Source organism: Chiloscyllium punctatum, chromosome 12 (genome assembly GCF_047496795.1).
Source record: "Chiloscyllium punctatum isolate Juve2018m chromosome 12, sChiPun1.3, whole genome shotgun sequence".
Lineage (NCBI taxonomy): Eukaryota > Metazoa > Chordata > Chondrichthyes > Orectolobiformes > Hemiscylliidae > Chiloscyllium > Chiloscyllium punctatum.
In genome coordinates, this window is record NC_092750.1 from 17,723,222 (window position 1) to 17,739,627 (window position 16,406).

General features: G+C 41.9%; 1 protein-coding gene across 2 annotated transcripts in view; it reads left to right on the plus strand.

Annotated features, from left to right (window-relative positions):
• The window catches only part of slc38a3b (solute carrier family 38 member 3b), a 136,709-nt gene that overhangs the window by 47,298 nt on the left and 73,005 nt on the right, over positions 1-16,406 (plus strand). For both annotated transcript variants that reach the window (XM_072581937.1, XM_072581936.1), the window contains exons 3-4: positions 294-381; positions 567-682. In XM_072581937.1, coding sequence (XP_072438038.1) covers positions 294-381; positions 567-682 — 204 coding nt within the window. The remainder of the gene's footprint in view (positions 1-293; positions 382-566; positions 683-16,406) is intronic.

Sequence of the window (16,406 nt, forward strand, 5' to 3'; positions counted from 1 at the left end):
ATAATTGCAGATACTTGACATTTATGAAATCAGAAGTCACACAACACCAGGTTAAAGTCCACCAGGCTTATTTGAAACGACAAACTTTCAGAAAGCTGTTCCTTCATCAGGTTACTTCACCTGATGAAGGAGCAGCACTCCAAAAACATGTGATTACAAAATAAATCTGTTGGACTATAACCTGCTGTGGTGTGACTTCTGACTTTGTCCACCCAAGTCGAACACCAGCACCTCCACATCTTGACATTTATGCACATTTATTTCAATCTCTTTTCTCTCCATCCAACCTGTAGGTACGAAGATAATGAAGGAAACTCGGCAGAGTGCGATGAATTCTTGCCTCACTCAGATGCTGAGAAGAAACCTACTCGCTTCACAGATGTGAGTTTTTTTGATATTTTGTGAAGAAAACATTGTCAATTGGGGAAGGTGCTAAATTTAGTCAATTGGATTCGGAGTAGAACTTAGCCCCTTGAGTGAATGGTTGACAATTATGAGAATTAATCAACCAATTTTCTTTCAATCTCCCTTAGTGTTTGGTGTTAATTTTTGTTTTCTTATTACAGTTTGATGGGAAAACCTCATTTGGAATGTCAGTTTTCAACCTGAGCAATGCCATCATGGGCAGTGGTATCCTGGGCCTGGCATATGCGATGGCCAATACGGGCATTGTCCTCTTCCTGTAAGTACAGCTTTTATCTGTTTCAGTTGGTCACCTTTCTATCCTCTTCCATGCTTTGGGCATGCAGCATCCATTGTCAAGAGAGCAGACAGTTCATAGAAACATTCTATGGCACTGAAGGAGGCCATTCTTAACATCTGCGCTTCCACCATTTTCATAAGCTGGAAGTTCCAGGCCATTACCGTTCACTGCAAGAAACATTTTTCCTTGTATCTCCCTTGCCTAGAATCTTAAACTTGTGTCCCCTAGAGGAGGAGATGGTATAATGACATTGCTACTAGATTACAAATCTAGCCATCCAGGTGATCATAGAATTATAGAATCCCTGTAGTGTGGAAACAGGCAATTTGGCCTGACAAGTCCACACTGACCCTCCAAAGAATGTCCCACCTGGACCCATTCCTTTATACTCTACACTTCAGCTGATGACTAATGCACCAAACCTACACATCCCTGAACATTCAGGGCAATTTAGCATTGCCAATTCACCTAACCTGAACATCTTTGGACTGTGGGAGGAAACTGGAGCACCTGGAGGAAACCCATGCAACTTAGGTCAGAATCTTGCCCTGGCAAATGGTAGAATTTGAGTTCAGTAAAAATTGGAATTAAGAGTTTATTCGCCATGAAACTGTCACCAATTTTGGGAAAAGTCACCTGGTCCACTATGTCCTTGGCGGAGGAAACTGTTGTCGTTACCTGGTTTGGCCTACATGTGGCTTTAGATACATTGCAATGTGGTTGACTCTTGACTGTCAGTTTGGGATGAGCTGTAAGTGTTGGCCTAGCCAGTGATGCCCACGTCCTGTGAATTAATAAAACAAAACTCGTACCATCAGCTAATAGGGAGGGCTTTTTTGGACTACATTATCTAAACCTGTCTTGCACACCTTGATTAAATTTCACTTCAATCTCCTTTGTTGTAAGGATAGCAGTCCCAGCTTCCCAACCTTTATCTTTTCTTAACATCTCCCATTCCTGGAAACATCCTGATAAATATTATCTCTATCCTCAAAAAGACCGTATCAACCTTCCTACCTTGTGGTGTCTTAGAGTCACAGAGGTCTACAGTGCAAAAAAAAATCCTTTGTCCAATTGGATTATATACCTTGGCATTGCAACTACACATCTAAAAATTCTTCAATGTCATGAGAATTTCTGCCCTCTACCACCCTTACAGACAGTGACTTCCAGACTACTATCACTCTGTAGTTGAAAAGGTATTTCCTCACATCTCCCTTCTGCCCCTTGACTTAAATCTTTGTCCCCAGTCATTGATCCTTCCATCGAGGGGAAAAGTTCCTTGCTGTCTCTGCCCCTCAAAATGTTATAATTAATTATGTCCCTGCTCAATCTTCTCTGCTCCAAGGAAAACAACCCCAGCTTATCCAATCTCTTTTCATAGCTGAGCTGGCAACATCCTGGTAAACCCCCTCTGCACCCTTGCCAGTGCTATCACATCCCTCCCATGTGGGTTCCAGAAATGGACACAGTGCTCTATGCTGTGGCCTCACCAATGTTTTGTACAGCTCCAGTATAACCTCCCTGCTCTTAAGCTCTATGTCTTGACTTCTCAAGGCTTACCAGAGTATATCATATTCTGCCTTAACCATTTTATCCACCTGTCTTGATGTCTTAAGGGACATGCACACCAAGGTCTCTCCGAACCTCAGTGCCTCCCAAGGCCCTACCATTCATCATCTATTTCCTTAACTTGTTTGACCTACTCAAGACCATCACCTCATATTTGCCACTGATCAGCCCATCTGTAACCTAAGGTTATCCACCTCCTTATTTACCACCCACCAATTTTTGCATCGTCCGCAACCAGAGTTAGACGTAATATTCCAGTTGCAACCAAATCAGGATGTTATAGCTTTATCTACTGTTGACTACGAACTATAGTATTCTTTAACCGGCAATTAGGAAGTATGCCTGGAAAGACTGGAGTGACGTCCTTTGTGTTTTATTCCACTCCATTTTTTATGCAGAAGCAGTTTTCCTCAACGAGTTCAAATAATTCACATCCCAATCACAGAGGCCACCGATGTGTCAGCCAACATTTGGAGCTTGCAAAAGGTTGACGGTTACAGATAGCCCATGGGCTGCAGCTTAGATACCCTTTCTCCAAATCAGCTGTGAATGATGAAGGTCGCATTGTAGTGGTGCCATTGTTTTGTCTGTGTAGTGATTGGAATGAGGTTGGCCAGGTGGCTCTCATTGAATTTTTGAGTCCCCTAATTGGGGCTGTTAACCTGGCTGACAGATATCAACAGGAGATTCAGGGATTCTCCTCACTCTCGGGGCTGGCTCAGAGTTGGCTGGTCAGAGTCCATGTACTGTGCACATGTAAATAAAGGGTAGCTTAGTGATAGAATACTGGCTTCCACTGAGTCATTTCAGTCTGTATGACCATATGATGTCTACATCTGGAAGAACCCATTCAAACCTGGATTGTCCATCGAAATTTATGCTGGCACAGTCATACATGACAAATCTAAAATTAAACAAATTGTACACCTCTTAAATGCCTATTAATTAGCTGCAAACTTGGGTTACCCATTAGGGTTGAAATTTAGCCTTTCAGTACATAAAGGAAACAAGTCATGTCTCCATTTATTCCTCATATGAAAATATCGCTTTTCATATACTTTTAACCAACAAGAGCAAAACAATTTGATTCAAAGTATGAAAAAAGAATTGCAGATGCTGGAAATCAGAAACAGATTCAGAAATTGCTGGAAAAACTCAACAGGTCCAGCAGCATCTGTGGAGAGAAGTCAGAATTAATGTTTCAGGTCCGGTGACCCTTCTTCAGATCTGCCTGGAATTATATTTGTTTGCATGATAGAAACATGGCTGCCTGAAATACTATGCAGAATTGAAGATGAATATTAACCACCCTCCCCTTCTCTTTCTACTCAGAGTCCATCTCTGGGTTTTTATCAAGTTGTAATATCTGTAACAGTGCAGAATTAAAGGCAGTTTTGTATTCATAACTGCAACATCAAAGCAGTTACGAAACTATGTACACTAGTCTTCAAAGCTCAAGTTCCATAAATGCTTTGGTGGACCACTGACACTGTTGGTGTGGCTTTGTTAGACATGACTTAACTTTTTACACCAAGAAGCCAGGTGAAAGGTCAAAGGTTAAGTTTTGTAGTATAGTATAGTTTCAAAGCTGAACGAAATAGGAGAAAGATGAGGTAAATCAAAGAGTAGTGATGACACAACAGACAGATAGGGTTAAAAACCATGTAAGATAGCAAAGATTCAGTTTTGAAAGATGACAATATACTGAATCTTCATTCTATTACAATGGGGATGAATGGTGCACTGAATAAAAGTTGTATCAAATCATAGGGGGCACAGCATGTTCTGTCACTGATCGGTGCATTAAACAGTTTGCCTAATAGATCCTAGTGTGTTGGAGAATATGAGACATTTGAAATAATACCAAGCTGCTCCTTCCAAGGAGAGAAAATACAACCTGTCCCGTAAATTAGGGATAGATCTTTTGTATTTCCCACGAGAAGAGAACTGCTACAGAGGCAAATAAAAAGAACCAAAATATAACAGACTGACAATAAATAAATGGAGACTAATTGCCAGAAATGGCCAGAAATGCTGACATTCAATCCGTTGCTAAATTGCTTAAGGCTATAGGTCATAAATGCAAATGATCATCTAGTATTTAGTCACATGACACTTAGAATGTGCATCCACTTAATGACAATGAACAAGCAATGGCATAATACCAGAGCTACAGAGATAGGGTTTACAGAAGTTCTATGTCTCTGTAGAAAGGTGACTATCAAATGTGGAACCATGTTGAATACCGTACACTATCTTAGTCATGTCTACCCCAATATTCTCTGGTCCTCATTCCTCTTCTGCAGTTTTTGAAGAAATGATTTTATCTGAAATCTTTTGTCATTATTCATTCACTGGACGAGGGTGTCTCTGGCTAGCAGCATTTATTGACCAATCTCAATTGCCCAGAGGGCAGTTAACAGTCACCCACATTGCTGTGGGTTCACAGTCACATATAGGCCAGACCAGGTAAGGATGGCAGTTTCCTTCCCTAATGGACATTAGTGAACCAGAAGGGGCTTTCCAACAATCAGCAATGGATTCATGGTCATCAATAGATTATTAATTCCGGATATTTCATTGAATTCAAATTCCACCATCTGCTGTGGTAGCTCCCCAAACTTAAATCCGCAGAATATTACCTGGGTCTCTGGGTTAACTGTCCAGTGATAATACCACTAGGCCATTGCTTCTCCAAAAGGTTATAGGTCACACAGGGGAGGAAGGTGCAATTAGTGAATCAGAACCAGTAAATTTTAAGAAAAGAAGCTATGAATGGTATTTCTCTTGGTACCATAGCAACATCTTGTATTCATTAAGTACCATTTAGTCGCCTAAGGGTGTCACAAATAAATATGGCATTGAGTCAAATAGGAGATTACCAAAACTGTAGTCCAAAGGGTAGATTTTAAGAAGCATCTTAAAGGAATGTATACAGGCAGTGATGCTGGTGGGGTTAATTGGGGGAATTGCTGAGCTTAGGGTCTTGCTAACTGAAGGCATGGATGCTCTTGAGGGGGAGGAAGGAAGCCAACAATGACCAAGAAGCCAGGATTGAAAGACTATACAGTTGGAAGATGCTATAAGCTTGGTATTATCTAACCTCTCAGTGGAACTGAAATTTCCAGCAGTCAATTAATTTGCCATCTGCAGCAGTCCTGTGCAAGTCAATGATCTTCTCCCATTTTGACCAAAGCACAAAAAGTGAATTTGAATCTAACAGCTTTTCAGACCTTTGCAAGACTTTGTGTTTATGTAGAATCAGAGACAGCCTTGACTTGGGAAGTGGATTGAGCATAAAGAGGTGCTGTTGACTAGGCTGTAATGGTGTCGGTGATGTGGACGGGCTAATATGCACGTAGCCTATAAGCGTCAACAATACATGCACTGTACTGTTTGAATGCTTGAGGTTTGAAGAATGGATTCTGAGGGGTGTTAGAAAATGCACTGAGAATCAGTTTAGTTATGCAAGATATTTCATCAAGAAGCACGAAGTAGGGTGATCTGTGCCTCTTTTCAGGAATTTAGTTCTTTCCGTAGACACTTAGGAATGTGTTTCTGAGATGGATGTCTCATTTATTTTTCCAGCCTTCCAGTGGCTGCAGCAATAAAAGCAAAACTGTGGGAGTCTGTGATGTTCTCTGAGTTCCTTGGTTATTTTAGAGCTGTAAAAAAAAAACTGTCCCTTGGCTTGAAATGCAAGAATCACAGAAGTGTTACAGCACAGAGGAGGCCATTCAGTCCATTGTGTCTGCACCAGCTCTCTTATCAAGCAATTTACTTTACCCTATTTTTCCAATTTCTCTCCATAAACCTTCACATTCCACCTTTGCAGATAACAGTGTAACCCTCTCCTTTTCTAAGCCTTGATTAAAGCAGCCCGAACACAGTCTCCGGCCATGCATTTCAGACCTTAACCACTTGCTGTGTGAAAAAGCTTTCTCTCAAATTGTTTCTTTTTAACCCTTTCATGAGTGGGAAACATCTCTCCCTGTCTACTCTGCCCAGACCTTTCATGATTTGAATATCTCCATCAGATCTCTGCACTGCTTGCTCTTCACCAAGGAAAACAGTCCTAACGTCTCCAATATATCTTCATGCCTGGTTCCAGGACTGAAGAACTTCAGGCTCATGATTCTTTTCTAAACTGCTAGAAGACACCTAAGAATTTTGCTGAGGGGCTCCCAGATGGAACTGCCATCTGAACCGTCTCACTTTGTTTGCAGGTACGCCTGAGGGAGCGATAGCTTAGAGCTGAGTAGAAAGAGTGTGGAAAGAGGAAACAATTGTCAGCTTGTGGATAATTGTGTAGGACTGGATTAAATGTAGAAACTAGGAGCAGGAACAGGCCATTCAGCCTGCTGTATCATTCTATTTGATCATGGCTGATCCTTTATTCTTGATGCCATATTCTTCCAAGATGGTGGCAGCAGGATTGGTGACATTCGGCTCCTGAGCACAGGGCTTGGCTGCGCATGGCTCAGGTTCTGCTGCTTCTACATATTGTCTTTTCAGCTCGGTAAGGTTGTTTTTTGTTTTGGTTGCCCTGGTGCCTCCTCCTGGTGTCCTTCTGTGGGAGGCCAGAGCCCTGTGTGCCTCCATCCCTGCTCTATCTCATGTGGCAGCATCACAAAATGAGCCAGGAGCCCATCGTTCAACTTGAAGCCAGAATCCAATCGGTCACTCGAAGCCAGGACCCCATCGGTCAACTCGGAGCCAGGACCCCTTCGGTCAACTCAGAGCCAGGACCTCATCGGTCAACTCGGAGCAAGGACCCCATCGGTCAACTCAGAACCAGGACCCCATCGGTCAACTCGGAGCCAGGACTCATCGGTCGATCTCCAACATTGGAGGAGGTCAGGATCCGCACAGTGTGACTGTCTCCAACTCTAAAGCAGCAGTTCCAGAAATTGATAACGGTAAAACTTCAGATGGTGGTGACTCGAGGAGCAGAGAGAGTGAAGTCTATCGAGAGGGAAAGAGGAACATTTGAAGTGTTTTCAGTTTTAGTAATTTCAATTTAATATTAATTTATTCAGTATTTTGCCATTTGTACAATTTATTCAGTAATTTATTCTGTAATCCAAGATGGCACCGGAATGTAGAGACATTATCCACTTTTCTCTGTACCCAGGTACAAGTGGCAATATTAAATAAATCCAATTTTAAATAAATGTGAGTCTATTCCAGCTTTCTGCCATATCTCTAGATTGCCTTTAAAATCAAAAAATCTCACAAATATTTTCAGGCCTCAACAGCCTTCGCTGACAGAGAATTCGATGGGTTCACTATCCGACCTGTGAAGAAAAGTTTCTTAATCTCAGCCCGAAATGGATTACCCTATATCCTGACACTGTGTCTCCTGGTTCTCACTCCACAATCAGGGGCAACATCATCCCTGCATTTAGTTAGTCCAGTGCTGTTAGCATTTCATACGTATTTTTCTGATCTCCTCTCATAGTCCCAAACTCTAGTGAATAAGGCACCAGTCGAACAAATTTCTCATCATAGACAGTCCTGCCATTCTTGGTATTAGCCTAATGAACCTCTGTTGCAGTCCCTGCATGGCAAATATATTGTTTCTGAGGTAGAGAGATCAAAATTGTATGCAATGCTCCAGGTGTGGACTCACTGAGGCACCCTATCCCTACTTCTGAACTCAAATCCTATCTGTCTACTTCCGTTGACTGATATATTAGGACCTTTGTCCATCCATGTTTCCCAAAGTATCATTATTCAAATAATATTCTACCTTTCTGTTTTTGATATCCATGTATACAACTTCACATTTACCCTCATGGTATTGCATCCAACATGTGTTTGCCCACTTGCTCAACTTGTCTAAATCACCTTGAAGATTCCTTGTAGACTCCCCAAAACTCACAGCGCCACCCAGTTTTGGGATTGTGCAATGCGAGGAGAATGCAAAGAGACATCAAGGATTCTCTGTACTGTGATCACTCTTTTTATAGAAAGTGATTGAACCTTGCATGATATGCACCTTTGAACATCATCCTTTCAGGGTGGCATAGGTAGCTTAGTGGTTAGCATCGCTGCCTCAGCGCCAAGGACCTGGGTTTGATTCCACACTTGTGCGACTGTCTGTGTCATTCTTCCGTGTCTGCACGGGTTTCCTTCCACAGTCCAAAGATGTGCAGATTAGGTGGATTGGCCATGCTCAATTGCCTATCATGTGCAGATTAGATGTGGTAAATGCAGGGTCCCAGGGATGGGCGGGATGATTTTTGGAGGGTTGGTATGGGCTGAAAGGCCTGCTTCCACGCTGTAGGGATTCTAAATTTACCTGCTTTATTATTGAACACTACTTTCATTGTTCATGAGTCATAGAAAGTCCAATTGATTGAGAGGAAAAGGCACAGATGCACTCTTGAATGATGGCTTAAAAAATCAGACAGGACTGAATTGATTCTTGTTAAGCTGGCCTGTACGGGTGCTGGATGTGAACTCCGACATACTGAGTTGATCAATATAAAAGAGAAAATGCTGAAAGCCTTCAGCAGGTTTTTGGGTGGGAAAATGAGAGAAAAGGAAAGGAGTGAAAATAAACCAGCAAAGGGAAAGGAAAGCAAATGGGGGCTGAGATTACCACCTGAAATTGTTGAATTCTGTATTGAGTGTCGGGACGGTAACGTGCCTAAGTGAGAGATTAGCTGAAGTTCCTCGAGCTAATGTTGAAATGAATTTGAATACAACATGAGGACAAAGATAAAGGTTAGTGTGTCACCAATGTGGGAAATTAAAATGGCGCGTGTCCAGGGTCACGTTTGCAGATTGAGTGCATCTGCTCTGCAAAAGCAATTCCTTAATCATCATTTGGCCTCCCCAGAAAAGACTAGATTGCATCATCATCAGTGAGCACAATGTACCAAGTTGAAAGAAGTACATATAAATCATCTTGCCTTGGACAGTGAGAAGGAAGAAGGTAAAATGGCAATGGTCACATTGCATGGAAAGGTGCCTTTGGGAGTGGTATGGGTTTTGGCGGTGATTGAAAAATAGGCCAGATTGTTTTGGAGGTAGCAGCCCCCTCAGAGTGCTAAAAAGAAAAGGAAGGAAATTTGTGTTTAACTAGGTAATTAATTAATTTACATTAATTAGGTAAAATGCTTGCCTTCATTGCTCAGACCTTTGAGTTTAAAAGTTGGGATGTCGTGTTGAGGTTGTCCAGGACGTTGGTTAGGTCTCTTCTGAAGTACAGTGTCCAGTTCTGGTTGCCCTATGACAGGAAGAATATTATTAAGCGAGAGAGGGTTCAGAAGAGATTTCCCAGGATCTTGTGAGGAATGGAGGGTTTGAATTATAAGGAGAGGCTGGATAGGCTGGGACTTTTTCAATGGAGCACAGGAGGTTGGAGTGGGGGAGGTGGGGTGGCCTTATAGATGTCTATAAAATTATGAGCTGATTGGATAAGGTAGAGGCAGGTGTCTTTTCCCTAGGGTGGGGGAGTTCAAGACCAGGGGGCATATTTTTAAAATGAGAGGAGTAAGATTTGAAAAAGACATGAGGAGCAATGATTTTACACAGAGAGTGGTTCATGTGCGGGATGAACTTCCAGAAGAAGCGGTGAATGCAAATACAATTACAATATTTAAAAGACATTTAAATAAGTGTATGAATAGGAAATGTTTTTTGAGATATGGGCCTAGCACAAGCAGGTGGGGCCAGTTTAATTTGGGATCATGGTTGGCATGGACTATTTGAACCAAAAGATCTGTTTCCATATGGTAGAGCTCTATGGCACAGGGCGGCATGGTGGCTCAGTAGTTAGCACTGCTCCCTCATGCCAGCAGCGACCCAGGTTCAATTCCCGCAATGGGTGACTGCCTGTGTGGAGTTTGCACATTCTCCCCATGTCTGCGTTGGTTTCCTCTGGGTGCTCCAGTTTCCTCCCACAATCCAAAGATGTGCTGGTCAGGTGAGCTAGCCATGCTAAATTGCCCATAGTGTTAGGCGCACTAGTCAGGGATAAATATAGGGTAGGAGAATGGGTCGGAGTGGGTTACTCTTCAGATGTTCAGTGTGAATTTGTTGGGCCGAAGGGCTTGGTTCTATACTGTAGGGAATCTCATCTAATGGCCCTGTGTAAATGTGGTCAGTGGTCATGCAAGAGGTGGCAGAAATGGCAGAAGATGATCTGTGGATTTGAAGCTGAGAAGAGGGGAGGAGAAAAGTGAGAACAGGAGAGTATGAAATGGGATGATCACAGTCAACTGTCAACTGTAGTTGGAGGGGAACCTTCTATTGAGGAAGAAGGAATGCAGATCAGAAGCATTACGTCGTTGGAAGGTTATATCAGCAAAACAGGTGCAACGAAGATGGAGAACCTGGGAGAATGAAATGGACCCCTTACAGGAAGCAGAGTGAGAAATTGTGGTTGAGGTGGCTGTAGGGTTAATATTGGTTGATAGAGAAATTGCGGAAGGGAAGTCATAGATCGATTACAGGAAGGTGACAAAGTGAAGATTGGAAATGTCACTTGAATGATACACTCCTCCATGTACCTGTTTAATCAGTATGTTATATTTCTGTTTTTTGAGTCATTGAATCTATACAACAGGAAATGATTAAATTACCTACGTCAACACCCAGAAAATAAACAAAGCATCAAACATCCTGGATTAAAAATTAACAATCCTGTACCTTTGTGTACATTTGCTTCAGTGAATTGCCTCAATGGTTCTTCTGATGAGCCAAATGTGACTTTGGATGAAGTCCTATTTGAAATATATAAAAAGGTCTCCCGAGATCTTGTATCAAGGTTACAAGCATCTGATTGGGAGAACTCTACACCACCATGGGTTCCCAAGGAAATTCACTGAGTAAGTGTCAACATATTAGTTCCTGAGTGGGACAGAGTGGGTGAAATGGAACAACGTACTCGCGTCAAACGTGTTACAGGGCCACTTGTGACCATCTCACATATTTGGTTATACTGGGCAATTGGTATGTCCATCAAAAATGGGGGAACTGATAGATAACATCAAAAATCTTCTGGTAGCATTGAAGAGGCTTAGTTACTTGGCATCTTTGCACACATTAAACCAATACAAATGACACTCAATTCGTGTTATGGGTCCCATAGCTCTAGTCAGTAAACAAAAAATTCTTGCTACTTCTTACATAAGTTAGCCCTGTAGCTGACCTCTTATTCCTTCCCCTGATCATTCACTTCATGTCGGTGACTGTGCCTTAAATCATCTGCATCTCACTCTCAGAAATATTCTTTCTAACCTTCTCCATATCTCTATCTTCCTCTTCTAATTTCAGTTGTAGCCTTGCTCAGTGAAGGTATTCACATTTCTAAGCTTATGCCACATTGTAGACACTTGGGCACATAATTGACAAAGCCAAGGGAGTGTAGCATTGTCGGAGGTGTTGTCTTTCAGACGGAACGTTGCCACCCAGGCCCCACCAGCCTTCTCAGGCAAGAGTAGAAAGTCCTATGGGACTATTTGAAGCAAAACCCATGTGGTTCACTAAGCTCCTTGAGGGAAGGAAATCTACTTGTTCTTACTTGGGCTGGCCAACATATGATTCCAGATCTATAACAATGTTGTCTTCGAATTGCCCTTTGGGAAAATAGGGATGGGCATTAAATGTTGACCCATATCTTGTGAACAAATGGCATGTTGACTGAAAGTACTTCACAATGTTCTGAAAACATAAAAGGGCCTTTATATATGTAAATACCTTTTCTGTGTAAATCTATAGTTGACCAAAACATCGATTACCATTCTTAATCTGAACTTTGGCTCAATATCTGTTTCAATCTGCTTCTGTAAAGCATCAACATTTTGTCCAAATGCAAGATGGTATATAACTACATGCTTCTTTTTGTGAACATGAATAACGTGAGTTGTAACAATAGCCAATACAGAATTTCTCAACCATGTTTGCAAGAGGAAATGGACTAACGAGACAATCATTTTTGGTTTTGAGACCTTAAAAATATTTAATGTAATTGCTTATTTGAAAAACCGTTCAAGAATAATGGCAATTCTAATTGGTGGCTTCAATAAGTCTGTGAAGTTACTATAAATCTTTCATTAACTCTGCTGATTTTCAGATGAAGTAAACTTTATATTGAATACTGCAGTTGGTAAATTGAGCATATGTTAATTTACATCACATAGCAAAATAAGAGATTGACAGTTGCACAGTTATTTTGCGCATTAAAATGCCAGGGTGGTGGGACAAAACATGGCTGGATGCTGATTTGAAACTATAATTACTTGGAAAATAATTTCCCTATCCCAGCTCATGATGTTGGTTGAAATATGTAGAATTTGGCCAGAGGCTTCAATCCACAAGTTGAGAGAGAAGGTCACTTTGCAGTCCTTTTTTAGCAATGATAGTACAGCCTTGGCAGAGGTTCGAGAGGGTGGTTCGGTTATCTGCACATCCATTTGGCGGGGACTGAGGGAGAAAATAAAAACCCTTAGAAATAAATTTGGAATCATGTGAATGTTCGGGATGCTAACAGTCAATGCCAGGGGAGAAATGGACACATTGTAACCTCTCTGGTTACCACTTAATTCTCCCTTTCAGAGCCATCTTTTCATTTGATCTGTATGTTGACCTAAAGTGCACTGCTCCCGTGCTGCACAGGTCGGTAGTAAGATTTAAGTCACCTTGTCAATGTGACGTTCACCAGTGCCCAAGCTGAACCTATAGACCAGCACTTGAACAAGGGTAAAAAAGTAAAAGAAAGATTGCATTTATGTAATGCTTTTCATGACCACCACATGACTTACATCATTTTACAACCAATTAACTACTGTCTGAAATATAGCCACTGTTGTAATGTTGCAAACACTGCAGCCAGGGGTTGTGCACAGCACGGTTCTAAGAAACCAGCTTTTTAATGATGTTAATTGAGGGATCAGGAATAAAGTTTTAGGGAGGAATATCTTCCTTGCTGCTCTTTGAAACAGTGCCATGGGATCTTTTACGTCTACTTGAGTGGGCAGATGGAGTTTAATGTCTGAAGTCAAAGAGGGTATTTCTGGCATTGCAGCACCTCTCCGCACTTTGATGTTTAGGTGGGATAACGCTGAATCTGTAAGATCCTTTAGGCAGCAAAGAAAATAAATCAAGTTGCATTCATATTACAGGCCGCTAAAAGGATAAAAATACATTTGTGTGTTTGCCAATGGCCAGGATGCCTAGTTGCACAGATGGAAATTGTTTCCTCCTGGTCCTCTTTTTCTTTTTTAAATAAAAGCCTGAGGCTCAGTAGTGTCTACGTGTTTGGCTTCTGCTTGTGTGTCTGCAATTGGAATGGGCAGGGATTCAAACAAAATATTGAACGACGTCATGAAGTCTGAACTGACGTCCTCGTTCAGTCATCTTGCATAGTGCAGCTCTCTGAGTAAATGCAGAAAATAATCAGGTGGAAGGGAGTGAGAGTGGCTTCAGAGTAGTCAGTATTTTTCCAGCAAGCTTTATCAGTATTCAAATCTTAGTCTTGGAGTCGCAAATACCCTCGGTTCTCCCTCCCTCCCTCCTCCTCAGGTCTAATCATGGAGTGCCCCCACAAATTTGCAACAGAGTACTTGACTATCCCAATATTTACTGACATTTGTTCAGCAGAAGTCCATTTGTTTGTGGTGATGGCGACACATTGTCGGAAAGCCCCAAATCCATGCGTAAAACCTTTGCAAATACAAACTAAATTAATGCCTACAAAATGAAGCTCTAAGTGAAGAGTGGCTGGTAAGCTAGAAGTTGCAGGACAAATTCTTTACTTGAGCAATATAATTGAGCATTCACGTGAAGGATTCATTTTCTAGGTAATATTTATTACCTAGAATATTTATTCGTCATGACTAATATTTATTTTTACCCAAACAATAAATTGGATTTGGGTAACAGACTGCTCCCTTCCATTTGTCCTGAAATATTTGCCTTACTATGTACCCTTTCAAACATTTAAATTAGATGTTTTAGGAAGTTGCTGGCTAGGCGAAAAAACAAGGTCTGAATTCCGTGCGAGTGAAACAAGGAAAGATTAGCATGTGAATGTCCTTAGGACACCCAGGAGCTCTTTACAGCCAGTGAAATGTTTTTGAAGTGTTATAATGTAGGAAATGCAGCTGTCAATTTGTACACAGCAAGCTCCCACAAAACCACAGTTTGATAATGGCGAGATAATCTGTTTTTTCATGATGCTAACTTAGAGATACCTATTGGCCTGGACACTGGAGAGGATTCCATTGCTCTTCTTTCATATCGAGACATCAAATTATTTTATTCTGACCAAATAGAGCCTCAGTTAAACATCCCATCCAAAAAAATTGACTCGACTGCATAGAATCAATTAATGCTGAAGTGGCCCTTCAACCATTGAATCTGTACTGCCAAAACAATGCTATTCCTTCCCCAGGGGCATTGTGGGTCTACCTATGGCACAGGGACTCCAGCTGTTCAAGAAGGCAGCTCACCATCTGCTTCTCAAGGGCAACCAGTAAAGGCTGGCCCAGGCAGCAACACCCACATCCCACAAGTGAAAACAAAATTGACACTAGTCTCACTTTCCAGTGCTAGGGCCATAGCCTTGACTATTATGATGTTTCAAATGGAGTTCACTGCAGTATCAGCCTGGATTTCATGTTCAAATTCATAACACATGTCTTATCTCCTGAAGGATAAATATCTTCAGTGTGCTTTTGTGATTTGCCTTACACTCTTCACTGCACCGCAATAATATACTACTTCTGTAACACCTGCCTTTCTTCCATTTCCTGAGGAAAACACCCTGCAGTAGGGCAGAAAGAATTAAACTGGGATCTGAGCTGCTCAATGGACAACTCTTCACCCCTAACGTGGAGAGAAATCTGACTCTGACCACCCAGAGCAGGTCCTAGACTGGTATCGGAGGCTGCCCTTGACTGACTGTGCCAGAAGCTCCTAAGCGAAGGCTATCCCCATTATCTTGACTGAGCCCTGCTGACAACCATGACCAGCTTCCTGCCTTTGTGTCGATGCTAATTGGCATTGCAGCAGTAATATGAGCCTGGTATTCCTGGCTGTGGTGGCAAAGCATAAAAGGTCAAGGCAAGGCATCGAAAGCAAAGGTGCTGTGAATATCCAAGAAGGCTCAGAGTAAGTGAGGACTATGGGAAGTGAGTGAAGAGCGCAGAGATACAGACTGGACCAGTCAATGAGCTGGTGCATATCCCTAAGGGCACATTCTCCTTTTTGCATCGTTGCAACGAGAAATACTGGTGCAATCTGAGGTCCAGCATTGAAGGCAGAAATGTCCTGGAAGTGGATCAGAGATGTGCCATTAGTTTTTGATTTGATTTGATTTGATATTGTCACATGTATTGAGATATAGTGAAAAGTATTGGTGCGTGTGCTGTCCAGACAAATAATACCTTACCTAAGTGCACCAGCGTAATAGAACAGAATGCAGAATATAGTGCTACAGCTCCAGAGAAAGTCCAGAGAAAGATCAACTCTAATATATGAGAGGTCTGTTCATAAGTCAGATAACTGTGGGGAAGAAGCTATTCTTGAATCTGTTGGTACATGTTTTCAAATATTTGTATCTTCTGCCTGGTGGAAGAGAGTATAACCAGAGTGGGAAGTATAGTTGGACTCAATGGAAGGAAGGCTGGCTTTTGTGATGGACTGCTCTGCATTCACAACTCCCTATCATTTCTTGCAGTCTTGGGCAGAGCGGTTGCCCTACCAAGCTGGGATGCATCCAAATATGGTGCTTTCTATGGTACATCTATAAAAATTGGTAAGAGTCATTGTGGATATGCTGTTTTCCTTAGCTTTCTGAAGAAGTAGAGGCTTTGGTGTGCTTTCTTAACTGTAGTGATGATGTGGATGGAAGTAATCTTAGAGGCTGGCACATTTTGGATGCCATTTTTGTAGGGTGCATGTAATTGGTACTCATGGAGCACACCCAAGATTCTGTTTCCCAGTGAGCAAGGTTGGGCTATCCATTAGGGACTTACCAAATAGTATTTGCCCTTAATTGGCAATTTGCCACTGCTGAGTGAAACATTCACCAGACCTTTTGTGAAAAGCATAAACAATGTAGCAAGACTTCTTGCCCGATTCTGCCACACATCTTGCCAAACTACTCCACCCGGAC